Below are 16,631 nucleotides of genomic sequence, written 5' to 3' on the forward strand. Positions count from 1 at the left end.
GCACTTCATGCCCTGACAATTGTAAATGAGCCAAAGATTAAGGAGCAGCAGGGCCTGGTCCCTCCTGCCTTTTTGCCATTATTTTTACTACATAAAATAACAGTTTTTAAAATTATAATGGAGAGTGTATTTTATATTGGTACAGTATGTAAAAACAGAGTATTTTGCAGCCTGCATAGCCCATTTTTGAGAGTCTCATAAAATTGAATCTCTATATGGGAAAGATAACACCATATGCACTTTCTTAGGTTGTTTCTTTTATCATAACCACATATAAAACTTTTATAAAATCACACTGACTGCCTTGTATTATAGTATAGAAACCTAACAAGGAGTGAGAGCCTTTTGCAATAGCTGTGCGGCTTGAGAGGTTTGAAGGTATATACTTGCTCCGTGTTTGTGGTCATTAGTCACCAACCACACCACTCATAAGACAGTTTATGGTGATTACATACGAGCAATTTCACAGACAACAACTGTAATTAACATTTAATTTTACATTATTTAATGAGATTTATCACAGCATGACATTTGCATTGCTTTCATATTTAATATTAATGCAGGTGTCATATCATCATCTTTACATTTCTCTGTTTATAGCTGTGTTCTAGGAAATTGAAGGATTCCCATGCACTCTAATAGAAATGTATAAAGGAGTCTGCAGGGTTTTTTCCTTTTAAAGCTCTCTGGCCATGGATTTGTTGTTTGTTCTGTGGAAAAAAAAAAGGCATTGGGGAACATGTCTCTGCCAAATCCATTTATCAGGGCACTGCCTGAACAATCAGCACTGGCTGCTGTGCCTTCAGAGCACAGTGTGATCACACTGTTGACAGTCATACAAGGCATCCTTGATCATTTTGCTGATCACCAGAATCGGCAGGGAGAAGAACTATGTATACTTCTTTACAGCCACAAAGAACTATGTATACTTCTTTACAGCCACAAAGATATGGGTATAAAGGACAGCAAAGACTAAGGAGAAGAGCAGAAAAAGCAAAAGCTACATGAATGGGCAAGTGAAGAATTTTCTGTGTTTTATATTTATACTCACATTTCCACCCTAAGCAAATCTGTACCAAATGGGCTTGCAGCAGTGTTGTAACAGGGAGCCTTGTTTTTCCTGTGTACTGGACTGTAGATTTCTCTAGGTTTTTTTGGGTTTTTTTTTTTTGTTGTTGTTGTTTACCACAGCCACCTTCTTATTTTAATGACCCCATTGGCTTTATTCCTTTATATTTTTTTCAAGGATAAAAATAAAATCCCCATAGGTGGATTCTACTTGAACATAAATCTTATCTGTGTTTTCATTATAAAAGAAATGTCCCATGGAAAGATGGAAGGATAAGGAGTCAAAAAGCACTGTAAAATAGTTTTTTATGTCTTTTACATAAGTTTGTTATGTCCTGACCCCCAAAATAGCTTCCTCTCCACGTTTTCCTGCCAGGTTACAGGAGCACCATGTTATTGAAAAAGACATAGAAACCGTTTGTTAAATCTACTGTCCAATATGGGTAGAAATTAAATTTGTTAAATCTTCTACCCAATATGGGTAGAAGTGCAGCAAGGGGAACCTTTGAATCTTTATACTGTAATGCTCTTGAGTAAAACTCCAGCCTAGGAACACAGGACTTGTGATGCGAGCTCACGTCTACAAGCACTATTATGCCTTACCTCATGCCATAAATTTTCAAATTTTTCAGTAGAAAGTTTCTGCTAAGGTGTGGTATGGTGAGCACCAAAGGAAAGATTTTCATAGGCAATGCCAGTTGGTAGGTTTTGTGTGCCCTAAATCATGAGGGTTTATGTCCGGATGTGTATTGTTGCTTATCCAGTGCGAATATTGATGCTTTTATTATCTACATAAGTGGCAAATCTTCTTCCAAATCCTATTAAAGTCTAGGCTTCAGTGTAAATTTGTGGCAGAGTTCCACAAAGAAATGAGATCTTACATGAAATGTGGTTCCTTTTATTGATTGTAAATAAGTTACCTTTCTAGTCCCATACATTGACTCTTCTGCTGGCTTATCAAAACAACAGTTAGTAGTATTGGATTTATCTGCCGTAAACAGTTGCTGTGTTGTATCTCTCTAGCATGTTCACCATTACTTGTCACTTGTCTGAGTTAAAGGGTGCTAACTTTTTCGATCTCTCTTCATACAGAAGTGTCTTCATCTCTCTAATCATTTTCACCGCGTGTCTCTGGGCCCTGTTATTTCTTCTGCTATGTATCTATTTTAAGATGCGTTGACTTGGCCTGAGCAGTATATTCAAGACAAGACTGAACAACTGAGTCATATCATGGCATTAGAAATTTTGCATATTATTTTCAATCTCTGTCCTAACATCTGTCTTTTGATTTGTTTTTTTCTGTTTTGTTTTGGGTAGTTTTTAATCATTTTTGACTAACACTACCCTTGTGCTTTCCCCAGGAGTGGTTTTGAACCTGATAGATGGAAGGCATGAGAAATAGAAGGCTCCTGAAAGATGTTTACTGTCACTCAGGAGATACAATGCATTTTTATCCCTGTGTCTTAAACGTTTCACCGGAGTTCACTTAATGCAACACTTGGCATTTTCCTCCTGTATTTTGTGTGAAACGCGATGATGTGTCGTTGGAAAGTGGACACATCAGTTAGCATCAGGACCCTTGTCCCACTCTACTCTGGCAGATCCCTATTTCTGATTCTGGACTCAGAGCTTACACAAAGTGCCCCAAGAGCTGAACTCTGACTCCAGTTTTGTAACAGACTGTTGTTGTAATCTTGGAAAAGGTACTTACCCTCACTGTGCCTCTGTGAAGGATTTACCTTGGGTAATTGGCTTAATTGAAACATATTTCACTAATGGTTGCGAAGATAACATAAGATTTCACAACACATAAGCAAAGCATAGTCACAAGTGTAAGCATAATGACGTGTTGCGTGGTAGAGAGGGACTTAGATGATCCAGTGCATATATTCTGTTGTAAAACTACGCTCTCAAAACATACTTCCTCTGGCTAAATTCTCATACCTAGCTTGAGATAAGAAACACATTTTCCTTTTGTTAGTTTGGGCATTTGAATGTTAGTGTAAAATTCTGCTTTTGCCTTTTTCAGTTTTATACGTTAAAATCAAAATGGTAGGTGGCTGCCTGTTCATAAAGAACAGCACGCCTTGCTAAGTTAAGTTTATTTATTTGAAAATAGCATAGCTCACAACTACTTAAAGTATAATGCTTTTAACCTTAGTACTTCTGATTGGTAATATTGCCTCATCTTCTAACCCTGCCACACTGACAGCTTTGTTTTTTGTCATTAAAATGTTGACTTTTTTTCAGTTAAACAGTAACACTGATCAAAATAATTTTTAAACTGGTCAGAATAAAACTTGCTTTCAGATATTATTTGGCTCTGTGGCTTCTTATCTCGTTAATCATTGCATGGCTTAGAATAATGCTGTCTAATTGGAAAGACTATCAAGTTGCAATCTATTGAAGCTGCCTGTTGCACAAGAAGCCACAAGCCACCACACTGCCAGTGACAGCTTAATGCCAGGTAGTTTGTCAGGTTTGGGGTTTGGTTTTTTTTTTGGTGGACAGTTCAGTATCTCTTTAGGCAAATCATATTGCATGGATCAATTGAATAGCTTCACAGAAGCAAAAAGTATGGGACCTGATCTCAGAGAAAAGTGCTTTAGTATTTTTTCAGCTAAGGCTTTTTTCAGCCAGACTTTTCCTGTGCTTAGTTTCTTGTGTAGCCATGTGGAAGGTGTTGGACCAAACTCTGCTATATATATCAGAGCCCCATGACTTCAAAATGCCTCTTAAGGCAAGAATGAGGGTTGGGGGTTTTTTTTTGTTTGTTTAATTAATTTTTCAAAAATCTTTCTCAATATTTGTAAGACCAACTAAAAGCAGTGCAGAGAAAGGTGGAAAGGGGGGTGGGGGTGTGTGTGTGTGGGGGGGGGGGGGGGGGTGCGTGCAGAGAAAGGTGGAAAGGGGTGTGTGTGCCTGTGTGTGTGTGTTCTGCACATACTATGACCAAAATGTGAGCATTTACTCTGGCTTTCAAGCAAGTTCTTCTCTGGGGAAAAAAGGCAATCACGTCTCTCCTTATAGCACTTCCTTCTGGTGCATGCAGTAGGGTACAATTCTTCACGATTATGCACACAGGGCACACAATTCTGGAGCATAAATATTCAAAAGGTGGTTCTCCTGAACTCTTTAATTCTCATTGATAAGGTGTGGGGTTTTTTTCCCTCACACCAAATTCATTTTAACACATTACAAATACACGGAGGTAAATTACTGCCAAACATGCTGTGTCTGTTGGTTGTTCAGAAGGCTGACTTGTTGAATTAAAGAAGACCTTGTGCACTCCTGTAGAATGCATTGTTCTTCTGTCTTTATCTCTTTTATCTTCATTTTCACCTCCCTTTGAACTTTCTGGTGTTTGAAGACAGCTGAGCTGTGCTGTCAGCTAAATTAGAGCTACTGACAGCTGGTGCATTCTCCACTCCAGCATGAATACCTTCCCTTTTCTACTGCCTCCCATGGAAAACACCCATCCATTTCTATTTAACATTATTTTGATTTTGTCTTTTGTTTTGGTTGCACTGGTGGGTTTGTGCTTGATGGGCAGTAAAGTGGGAACACCTGAAAGTTGCCTTCAGTCAGCAGATGAGTTATTTTAGTGTTAGTCTTATCTTTTGCTTAAGTATCTGGATTGAGATCTCTTTCTCTACAACAAGCAGCAGCAGATTCTTAGAAAGGTCTGGAGGTTTTGTGCCCGGTCTTCACTTATGTGCTTCAGTAAACTTTGCCTTTCATAAGGAGACTTATTTCTGCCATGTGGATTATTAATTGCTTGTCATTTCTCAGTGAAAAGAGGATGATGGTAAACTGCATTAAAATAAATTCTAGATTCAGTCCGTGAGACTGGAAGACATATTTTCATACTAAAAGTACACCATACTGAGAGAAATTTGGTGTGGTGTGAAAGGAAACTCGATGAATAGTTGGTTTTTCACTTATGCCCAAATTTTGCTGTTGTAGTTGTTTAAAACCAGTGTGCACTAGCTCATGACTCTCATCCTGAGAAGTTTGTAAGTGGATCTAGCTAGGTAAGCTCTTGTCTAATGCTCTATGCGTTATTGTTTCCATCTAGAGTTGAATTCAACAGACTGAGGTTATTTGTTATGATTAGTTACTCTTTATATAACTGTATGCAGATAGATTTTTGGAAATTGCAGTGACGTAGTTACATAAACATAGTTTGACATATGTGATAAATATATCTTGCAGAGGAAGTATGGACTAGAAAGGAATCAATTAACGTGTCAGTTTCCATCCAGTTTTGGATTGCAAAATACGAAAAGCAAAGATTATTAATAAAATAATCCAGTGCAAAGAAGATTCCCATAAGTATCCTTAGCAGGATAGAAAATTGCTGGCTCTTCTAAGTGCGTAGCAGAAGCCATTGTTTGATATATTATTGATTGGTATTTGATATATCAAACTAATAGATAAAATTTGGAAATGCTGTGGAAGTATTTCCTTAGGGTGGAACAAATGCGGAGTTGGAATGTAATGTCAGAGTTAAGAATAATAATTCTTTGGACTGCATCCACCTGGTGGGAAATGTTTATTTTTTTTCTTAAATGAGGTTTAGTTATAAAAAGCACTTTCAAAATGGATAGATGATGGCTACTTGTATCCGCAGAGAGTTATACACAAGTCAGCTGTGGTTGTCTTACACTGTTCTCTTATCCAGAGAGTATTCTTAAAAAGCTTGTGTGCATCAGAGTTTAAAATACATCAATGTGGATTGTGTACCTACGGAGCCCAAAATTTTCAGACTTGGACAGCCAAGAGTGAGGTCTCTAAAGCCACGTTGAAGTATGCATGTAGAAGTGGCATGATTCTTAACTCTGTTGTAAAGAAGCATTCTTTATTCTGTTCATTAGAATATTAAACAGCCAGGAACTTCACTCAAATTTGTTGGTATTGAGCTTGTCTGTAAATCAGGTCACTCTTTGATAGATAGCTAAGTATAATTGAAGAGTTAACTTTATGCAATTGACAAAACTTCTGTAATTTAGAGGACTTTATAAAATTTATGGAAATTCTGACCTAATGCAGTTTTAACTGTTGCAACTCACTTTTTGATTGTATGAAAAAGTAGTATCTAAAAGCATGTAAAGGCAACACATATCTTTACATGGGATAACAAAAGCATTTTAGTCATTGGCTTCTCTAAACAGGTCTTATTTTTGGTTTTAATTCCAAGGAGATAGCAAAGAAATATGTTCCCCTTCTTTTAATTAGATCAAATCCATTTTATGAACCGAAATCAAGCCCTGCTTTAAGTAAAGTTGCTCCGCTGCAAGAACCAGAAAAGAAGATTAAAAGGAAGGCTCCTGAACCACCAAACCTCTTGCCAAAGACAGAGACAGGCGTGAATGAGAACATGTCGGCTATTCCTGTATCAAGGGAGCTTTCTTCTTCTCCTAAGGTAAGTTTTCCATATCAAAATTTTGTCTTTGTCATTAACAGTACCTTTATGTGTATTGTAGGCATCCCTTATTTCTGCAGGCCATCTTAAAAGCTTTGCTTATACTTAATAAGGTGTTGGCTCATCTCTGTTCACTTGCTGGTTCATAGGGAGAGAGCAGCAGTAGGAGCTTGTAATGACAACAGTAACAGCAACTGCAGTTTCAAATAAAAGATTCTTGTAGTAACAAATTATAGAATTATAGAATCATTTAGGTTAGAAAGACCTTTAAGATCATCAAGTCCAACCGTAATTGAATAAATTGTCCAACTCTGATGAGAATACAGGTTTTAGGTTTTAATTCTTATTCTAATGGAGTCTTTTTCTTTTGCAATTCCACATTTTGTGTTACAATTCAATTCAGTGTTACAGGACAGCTGGATACACCATCAAGAAGGGAGGAAATAATGTTGAACAATACTTTGTCTTGATCTATTGTAATGCTGCTAAGCTTTGCCCCTGATGAAGAGTGTGACTCCACATTTCTATCATAAATCTGGGTTTTAAGAGCTTAGTACTGGATACTGTTTATTTGTACTGGGATTTATATATTTCCCATTCCATCCGTATGTCGAAGTAATTTTTTTTTAAAAAGTCTACTTTAAATCAGATTAACTGTTTATTAGGAACGTTGAGACTAAGCATACTTACATATGCACATACATCTGTGTTTGTCAAGGGAAGATGTGAGATAACTTCTGTTGAAGAGGGCAGCATGCAGTATAGGTATTTTAGAATTATGAGAGATAACTTCTGTTGAAGAGGGCAGCATGCAGCATAGGTATTTTAGAATTATGAGAGATAACTTCTGTTGAAGAGGGCAGCATGCAGCATAGGTGTTTTAGAATTATGACAGCTAACTTCTGTTGGTGTGAATTTCAGCTCTAGCGTTTCAGCAGTTAGCACCACTTGTGCTTTTTTAAACGAAATAAGCATTTAATAGTGCACGTTAATGGGCCTTTCTTAAAAATGAATTTGGTACATGCCGAACGCTTGTTTTGAAGGGTAGGAAGATGAGGTCAGAAGGTTTACCTTCCAGCACATCTCTCCCACTTTGTGCATATTATCGTCTGTTTTGCCTTGTATTGGAGCTGCTGTACTTTAAGAATTGAATGAAACTGCTTGTCATACCTATCATTTTATTGCTTAATTACGCAGCCAGGTTGCTGACATGTCCTTGTCCCCCCAGGCTCTGATCTTGCTGTCGTTTTACCACTCAGTCAGGGTAAAGAGTATGAGACCAGAAATCTAATCTGTGACTGCTCATAGCAAAATAAAACAACATAGTAAGGCCACAAGCACAATTCACAAGTTGCTTTTAATATGCAAAACCACAACCAGAGAAATATTAAATCAGAGGGTAGCAGTTTTATAATGCGCTGAGATGGGGTTTGATCCTGTTCGCTGGAGGTTCTCTGAAAATTTTACACATTATTTGATTTCTGGTGGAGTCCAGCCCTCAGGTCACAGCAAAGTGGCCAAAGTAAAGCATTCTGGTACTACCAGGCAGAGAAGAGACATCTGTGGAGGAGATTTTATCAGCTCACTTGATGGAGGTTGTGTCCCCATTGCTCATTGGGAGGTTTTTTTACAGGTCTGCATCTATGTCACTGCTTTATCATTATACTGAAATAACATATCACTGCTACATTTGACTGTCGTTGGTTTTGTCCACCCCAGACTAAGTTTTAGATTGTCTGAAAGCTGAAATTGATAAAGAAAAGATGCAGGACTGAAGTCACTGAGAAGACCCCATTGTTATGAACACAATCCGCTAGTTCCTACTCTTACGCAGGATATCGGTTCCCAAATATTTTGGCACTTACCTGTTTGCAACCCGCCTCTCTGCCACTGATGCTGAGGCACAGCTGAGATCAGCAAAGGTCCAAGTGCTGAAACTTTGATATTCATTAGGGCTAGGGGGGAAAATGGAGCTCTATGCTGACCTTCTCTGGTACAGAAAGCTTTAATATTTTTAACAGCATTTTGGAGGATAGGAGACCATTAGGGAAGGTGTCAAAGCACGTGCAGTGTCCTGGTTTATTATATTACAGCTAGCGTGGAAAGTTTTGCTGACTGGGTGTCTTAAAATATTGTACAGTCACTTGCAATTCGGAAAGCTTTCTGTAAGCACAGGTTTTCTTTCTGTGCTTTTTTTACTCTAAGGTGATCTAATAATGTTAAATCAAAAGCACTTTACTTGGAATGCTTTTTGAAATTTGGAAAAGTACTGGCATTTAAAAGAAAGAAAAGAAAATGAAACTATTTCCTCACACTATAGTACAAAATAGTGCCCAGGCAGGACTTGGACTGTTGGCACAAATAACTTGTTTGTTTATTACTCAATAATAGTGACAATGTTTAGCAAATCTGAAAAAACTCCCATCAAAAGGTGTAGACACTATACAAACATGAATTTAGCACACACCCTTATGTAGGGGGAATAGTCCCATGGAGGTAAATTTAGGTAAAGGGAGGTTAAATAACGTACTGTACTCTGTTTTGTCCAAGTTTGCTGTGCACGGAAAGCCTATGCTGCAATTCTGACCAGAACCTAAGTGTCCTGACATGTTCAGTTCCCTGTCTTGGTTGTCTTCATAGGAAATGTCTGCAGAGCAGAAATGCTAATCTTTAGACTACACAAACACAGCATTAGTATTACAACTTTAGAGTTTAGGGGGGGAAAAAAAAACCAAAAATGCTACTGCAACTTTGACAGTATTTGGAGCTCATTTTCCTTCACATGCTAATGATGTTTATCACATTTGCTGAACACAAAAAATACAAATGGTGTTATTGGCATCTATATATTCTCAAGTTTATTAGGTGGAAATTGCTCCTGAAAGATTGTTTGACACATGACAGATTCCTACTGAAGATACAGGTTCCAAATACTTGAAATTATATTACCCTGCTAAAAAGAAAAATTTTAGATGTTGAAAACTGTAGTGAAGTTCCTAGGCATTTAAATACCAGATTAAAAGTAAGGCAAGAAAGGTTGATATTTTCCTAAGTATATGCCCCAAAATCAAATCCCTAAGGTACAGCTGGACACCAAAATTGCTTCATTCAGTGTTCAGCTGCAATGAGCCTTCTAGTGTTGGCATCCAGCATATAGGAACACTTTCACAGAAGTGCAATTGTGTTTGCTGTTGAAACATCATAGCCTGAATCCAACACTACCATTACCCAAGTAGTGGTGGAAGGTGTTTCTCACCTGAGGGATATCTGACTTCCCACACACGATTTTTTTTTTCTGTGTGTGTATGTTTCTTAATTTATAACAGCAGTGTCTGTGGTAATGAAAGAGAAGAATAAACAAATTAATTTTTAGCGGTTAGTAGTCTCAGACATGTCTCATTTGAGAATCCACTTAAAATAATGCATCTAAGTGAATTGCAAAAGGCCCTCTTTTAAGGCAGTTGTGTGGTCTTTTAACAGCTGAATACTATTTCTAGATTTTCCTAGAATCATATCCACAGTTAATTACCCCTATTATTCCTGATGCCACAAAACCCAAACTCCTTCTGGTTCCTTTGTTCAGAGATGTATGTTCTACAAGATAATTTGGTGTAAAAGTTTCATGTAAAACCAGGCAGAAAATTCCAGAAAGCATTTTCTGATTTGGTGGTATCTAACATCATGCCTGGTATCCCCAGAATAAAGCAGATTCTCCAGGGTGGAGTCATGAGTTGGTGTTAACTTTCAAGAACTCCATGACCGGTGAAGATAGAATATGAGACTAATAAATAGGCATTAACTTTAATAGCCATGAAAATGGAAGAATGAGATCTGGTTGGAGGCCTGACATAAAAACTTACTGCCCGGGAAATTATTTGTGATCGTTGGTCACAAAAACAAGTGATGATACCAAATACCGACAGTATTTAACTTTTATTTTTGCCTTGAAATGATTGTTCTCAGCCATATGGTGTACATGTGCCTGAAGCAGTTACAACCATAACAGTGTCTCCCACTGCTGCAGGGCTTGCCTTTAGCCTCTTTTGTCCCCAAAGTGGTTGCCTTATTTGGTGTCCTCTTACCATTCCTTAACAAATTTCAGATGTGAGAAAAGAGTGCAAATGAGGCTGAATCTGCCTGCCCCCCTGAGGGTTTTAGTCTATGTGGGGTTGGCTGAGCTCATGAGCACTAGTGATTGAGTCTTGCCCCTTTCATATTAATTCTGCACAGGGGACAGGCACATCCACTTCTTTAGCTGCTGTAAGATCATCCCAGCTGCTGTCGCCTCTTTCGCCATTTCCAACATACCTCTCTCTGCGCATTGTTCACATTGTTCTTAGAGGGGTTGAGGTGGGAAGGGACCTCTGGAGGTCATCTGATCCACCTCCCCAGCTCAAGAGGGCCACTTAGAGTCAGTTGCCCAGGACTGTGTCGTAGAGCTTCTGAACATCTTCAGTGGCTATTTGCAGGAGCATTGGACTAGTTGTCAGCCTGGGCTTTGGTAGCTCACAGAGATCTCCATCTCACAGCTTCCTACTAGACTACCCAGAATATCTCAGTAAATGAAGTTGCTGCACTCCAGTCTTGGCATTAGATGTTTCTCTGACAATACATGATTCTGTGAACAGACATAGAATTGATATCAGACCACAGGATGCTTTTTGAACCTGTTCTTGGTTTTTTAATTACAGCTGGGAACCAATGAAAGTGTATAGCACCAGAATGGGATGATAAGTAAGCTTAAGTTTGTCATATTAATGTATATGCCATTCTCATATTTATGAAAGTCACTGTGTTGCTGATAGTCATGAAAACATAGGCATTGATTTTGTTGCTTGTAGATGAGAGCTTGTGATAGCCTCTTACATTGGCAGAAAAGGAGAATACACATTCACATAATAGTTCAAAGCCAATAATGTTTCTGGTTGTCACTGTCCTTTTTTAAGCTTTCTCTTCCTTTTTTAAAGCAAAATGAATTGTTTTGCATGCCCAGTGATAATCTGCTCTCTCATGCCAGGCAAGCTAACTCTTTAAGTTCTAATGGAACATATTTATAGAAAACATGAAGAAATACAGAATCCTTTTTCTGCAGGATATGTAATAACCCATCTCCATCCAGTATCCTTTGTAATCTATTATGTATCTGCAGTGCTTCTGTTTAGTGGAAGGGGAGGAAAGTAACTCTCCAAGGTCTCAGAGATGCCATAGTCTCCCATTGCTCACTTTTTCCACTTCTATTTACCTTGGCATTATCAACCTTATGTAACTGAACAGTAGGAAGAGCTCATCTTAAAACACAGACGCAGTAATGCAGCCAAGAGGAGAAATTACATGGAACTTCAAACATTAGACAAAGATCACTCATTATCTCTTGGTGTCAAAAGTGACTCAGGTGTCCATTCGCATAAGGACTTCCTGGCTCTGTGGAACATCTTCTTTAATGACTTTGCTCCTTTCCAGCTTCACATTAGCTGCAGAGGAGTTGTGCAGCTCATTTGCATGAGATCTTTGTCATTTCCTATGCAGATAGATAGTTCGTCAAGCCCAAGGAAGACTTAGGAGGTAGTGGACAGAATTTTAAGGTATCTACTGTTATGGACTTCTGCAAAAAAGGCACTCCTTTATGTTTGGACATAAAACAACCTCATCAGAACATGTGCTAGAATAAGGAATGAACTGTTCCCTTTCAAATGCAAGTGTAGTATTTTTCTATTTTGCTGAAGGTATGGGCCAAAGAGTATCTTCTGCTTGTCCTCAACTACTGCATGCTTCAGGGTTTGGATTTACTGCATTGCATTCAGTCCCTATCCTGACTTCTTGAGTTCCCACCTTGCCTGCCCCATCTTGTGCCAGCACCAGTACGAACTGTGAGTTATGAAAGTACCAGGAGCACAACACTGACACAGGAACACCGCAGGACAGTCCCTTTCAGTGGTAGCATAGTCATTACTATGCTAGGCAATGTATCCTTAGTGTCTCGGCAGTTTGCTGGTTTGGGGTTTTAGTTGCTCACAGCAGCTGCAGGTTCTAATGATGCAACAGTACTTACACTAGTACTGCCAGGAAGTACTAAATGCAGTTACTTTGTCAGTATAAGAAAACTAAAGTCTTTTGTTCTCTGTTTTTACTAGTTTTGTGCAAGTCAAATGATTTGTTAATGAAGGGGTCACTGTTTATGCAAATGGAGTAGGGATGCAGTATATCATTGCAAAGTATCAGATAGCTAATTATTACAACATCTAGTACTGTTTCATGTATTTCTGTTTCGTTGGTGACCAGAACATTTGCTAATTTCTCTGTAAATGGGAAAAGCATTTTATATACATACACGCACATATGTGCATATATACTAGTGGTTTTTGAGATAAAATTACCTAATTTCTTATCTGTAGGCCATATTTGTAAAAAAAAAAAAACAAACTGTTGAAGGCAGAGAATGTTAAAATTAGTACAGTCTGTTTTGAAGCTCAACTGCAAGTGCAGGCTTTTAAAGATGGACTTCTACAAATTACATCTTTTTAGGCAAAATGGGCTTTCATTCCATGGTGTTTCTCAGCCTGCTTTCTATCTTGGAACCATAATGATTGGAGATTACTGCCTCCCTCTGTAGCACCAAAACCAGGACAAACAATAAAACAAATACAAGTGCATATTGTGGAGAAAATTTAGTGTTTCAGTAATATGCAGCAGCGGTTAGCAGTTTTATTGACTGCTTGTGTGAGTAAGAATTCCCAGGACTGGCCCTCAATAGAATGGATCCCATTTTGAGATTGAGTCACCCAACGGCCTCAGGTAAAGGCATCTAGATTTATATAAATATATATATATTTATAATATAATGTTATATTACATAAAGCATATATTTATATACTTATATATAATTTTTAAATATCTTTATATATACAAATATAAAATTCCTAGAGGTGTCTGGTTCCCTCCCTTGCTAAGATGAGTTAGACTTGACCAACTAATTGATAGGCATTTAAAGTTGGTGAGTTTAATTGTCCCTGAATATTTACAGACTCTTGTGTATATGACGTAAAGTACAGACCCATAACTGGACAGGAAAAAATGGGAAGATGTTTCGAAAGCTCTTTCTCCCTTCAACCTGCAAGCATGACTGCACGTGAATAGGAGAATGGATATAGAGTAGGAGCATTGATGGACAAAGTTGTTCAGCAAAATGTAGATCCTTTGCTTTGCTCTACCTATTTAATTAGAGATTTTGTAAAAACTGGTACAAAAGTGGTGTGTAACATGTGATAATCTATCCATGAGCAGTCAGAAAAGAGACCAGCAGGAGGGACATCTTCTTGCTATCCGTTAGGACCCAAAAGAGTACATCTGATACTTTATGGAAGTGTTTGAGATTCATGCTTTTATGACTGGTCTCCTTAGGCTACCAAAGTGATTAATTCTTTCTTAGTTGGGCATTGCTTGTTTTGCCTGAGTGGTTTTACTGTAGCAGTTGTCAGTGTTAGAAATGTACCAGGTTTTGTTTCTCTGCAGCCTTGCTTCATTCCCTCCTCCTTGCAGGTGGCTTTGTGAATGTGAGTTGGAGGAGGCTGGTATCTGTTGTCTTCATACTATTCCCATGACTGGTGCCAACAGGAGTTAATTTTTAGACACCAAGAGTGTAGATGAAACCAAGCCCTTCCTTGTTCTATCTGCTGCTTTCTGCTGTTCTGATGGAAGTATTTAGTACCCATTTTCTAGCCGCAAGATAGTCAAACTACTGTAAAAAATATTTAGGTGCTGTTCTATAGTCACATTACCTCTAAGAGAGGTACTTCCTTCAGAATTTAAGGTTTAAAACCAGAGAAGTTGATAATTTACTCACATGTTCCTGTAGCAGGAGTTATGTACAGGTTTGGAAGCAAAGCTGAACTCTCCCCAACCTCAGCCCCTCACTTCTCACCTAATCTTATTTTCAAGCACATACAGCAAGAAGCCAGAGTGGTATCTACATAGAAACACATCATCACATGCAGGTCTTTCTGCAGAGCTCACGACTCATGCAGGACCATACATATTGTTACACAGGGAACTAGTCCAGGTTGTGTGCTGTTTGAGACAAGGGACAGTGGAAAGGCACTGCTTTCTCTGACAATTAAGTGATCTTATGCTGTCCAGGAATGGTGAATATTATCTTTTCCTCTGTCATGAATTAGTTATGTGGTGCTAAGCTAATATCTTGAACCGGATTTTGGACTGTGGTGGTTTTTTTTAAGTTCCCAGCTTGATACAACCACGATAAATTAGCAGAGTTATTGGCTTGACTCAAATGCCATGCAGCTGAAAGAGTGCTGTTTTGTGGCACATGAAGTATAATAAAACAAGCAGTTCTCTGTAACATCAGGTCTTAGGTGGTTCAGACTGAGGACTCAAAAAGCAACAGCTTCCAGTAATTTGGAGTTGGGTTTTTTTGTGGACCTCACTTTTTCTTCGGTTAAATGGACTGCTACCTCACAAGAATGTCTGGAAGATTAAATGTTGAATCTTCTAGATTCCAGTGTTCATCTTTGTGGTATTTTAGAAAAGCCCTTTGATGAGATTAATGATACCATGTTCGGTTCGAGGTGCAGGGAGTGTGCAGCAGATGAGGCACGAGGACAAAGAATTAAGAATACTGTGTAGTTCCATTCAGTGAGGATGTTTGTTGAGTGCTCTGCATGAGGGAGAACTCTAGGGGAAGAAGTACGCTTAAAGATTGTATCTCAATGCAGATATACAAAGGGTACTAATTAACACTGCATATGTAACCATAATTCTGTAATATCCCAACTTCTGAACACTTGATTTGGCAACTATAAGTGCTGCTACTTTAAGTGTTTCACTGTTTCTTCTTTAGATCTTTTTTAGTAGTGGGGATGCAGATAACAGGTCTCCAGGGTTGTCCTGGAAAAATATTTTTCATTGCAAATTAATACACATAATTTGCAGGATGATAAATGCTTGGCCTCCTCTGCAATTTTCATAACTGCTCTGTAAGGTATTTCTGCATTATTGGTGCAGTGTATTTCCTACTGAAATGGATGGAAACATTGTCAGTGTCTGCAGCAGTTCTGGGCTGCACCAGTTAGCACTTCCGCAAAGCGTCTGTGCAAATAAGGTTTGGTAATTTAACCAGTGTTATGACATTCAAAGCCTCACTTCTAATATTTTTATATTTAACTTACATTTACAAATTACAGTGCGCAGATTTGTTGTCATAAAATAGTACTTCTTGTGGAAAAATGTGCACTTTAGATACGTAATGTCAGTATTTTTATATGCTTTATTTTATCTTGGGAGTTTAAATTTGTGCACCATTCTGTGAGAAGAAAATCCATCTCTGGTGGAAACTGAAAAAACCAACAGGCATAGAGTGCATTGTGTGACGAAGTAAAGGCGAATATTGTTGCTATGTGCCACTAAAATGCCAGCACCATTGCATATAGGCAAACCGTAACAAAAAAATACTGCTTTCACATTTTATTCAAAAAATGACACTAATACTAGAATTTCTTTAATGTTTCCCATGTAAATGTATGTGATGATTTATATAAACCTTTCAGTTTCCTTGAATGAAGTATCCAAGAGTCTGTCTTACCAACAAGTGCAGGGTTGCTCAAATAAGACATACATCCTGATCCAGGAACTGCTTCAAGGTTGCGGAGGTCAGAGGAGGGATGACCTTTGTGTGGTGGGAGTAACCCCGCTGCCTTTTCTGGGCTGTAGCTTCCTACTTTAAGAGGTGAATCAACTACTTTGAGGTCCAGATGAGAGAGAAAGAGGTGGAGAAAGTGAAAACAGGGGATCTCTGGAGGGAGAGCAGGGAGTGTGTGCTGGATTCTGTTGTTGCCTTTGAGACGAGTGTCTCGTTGCACCCATTTCTGCGGGATCTGGAAGGGACTGGTCTCCTCATGAAAGTGTCAAAGTTATTTGCCTGAAATCTGTCTTTTAAATATCCCTTAGGTGCATAAATGCAAGGAAGAAGTTAGGAGCTGCCCAGAGCATTAAAGTTTCTGGAGCGCTGCAGTTCCTAAATGTCAACGCTTTCATGGCACTATTTAGCTTCTCTCTCAGAGGACAAGCCGGATTAGGTACAAACACTGCCGGTCAGGCGAGGCGGCCGTGGCCTGCCAAAGTGTTTGAA

The 16,631-nt window shown here is 38.5% G+C and overlaps 1 protein-coding gene across 11 annotated transcripts in view; it reads left to right on the forward strand.

Moving 5' to 3' along the window:
- EHBP1 (EH domain binding protein 1) overlaps window positions 1-16,631 on the forward strand; it is a 225,622-nt gene that overhangs the window by 107,865 nt on the left and 101,126 nt on the right. For all 11 annotated transcript variants that reach the window (XM_075088343.1, XM_075088349.1, XM_075088353.1 and 8 more), the window contains one exon: window positions 6,307-6,493. In XM_075088343.1, the coding sequence (XP_074944444.1) occupies window positions 6,307-6,493 (187 nt within the window). The remainder of the gene's footprint in view (window positions 1-6,306; window positions 6,494-16,631) is intronic.

This window comes from Phalacrocorax aristotelis, chromosome 3 (genome assembly GCF_949628215.1).
Source record: "Phalacrocorax aristotelis chromosome 3, bGulAri2.1, whole genome shotgun sequence".
Lineage (NCBI taxonomy): Eukaryota > Metazoa > Chordata > Aves > Suliformes > Phalacrocoracidae > Phalacrocorax > Phalacrocorax aristotelis.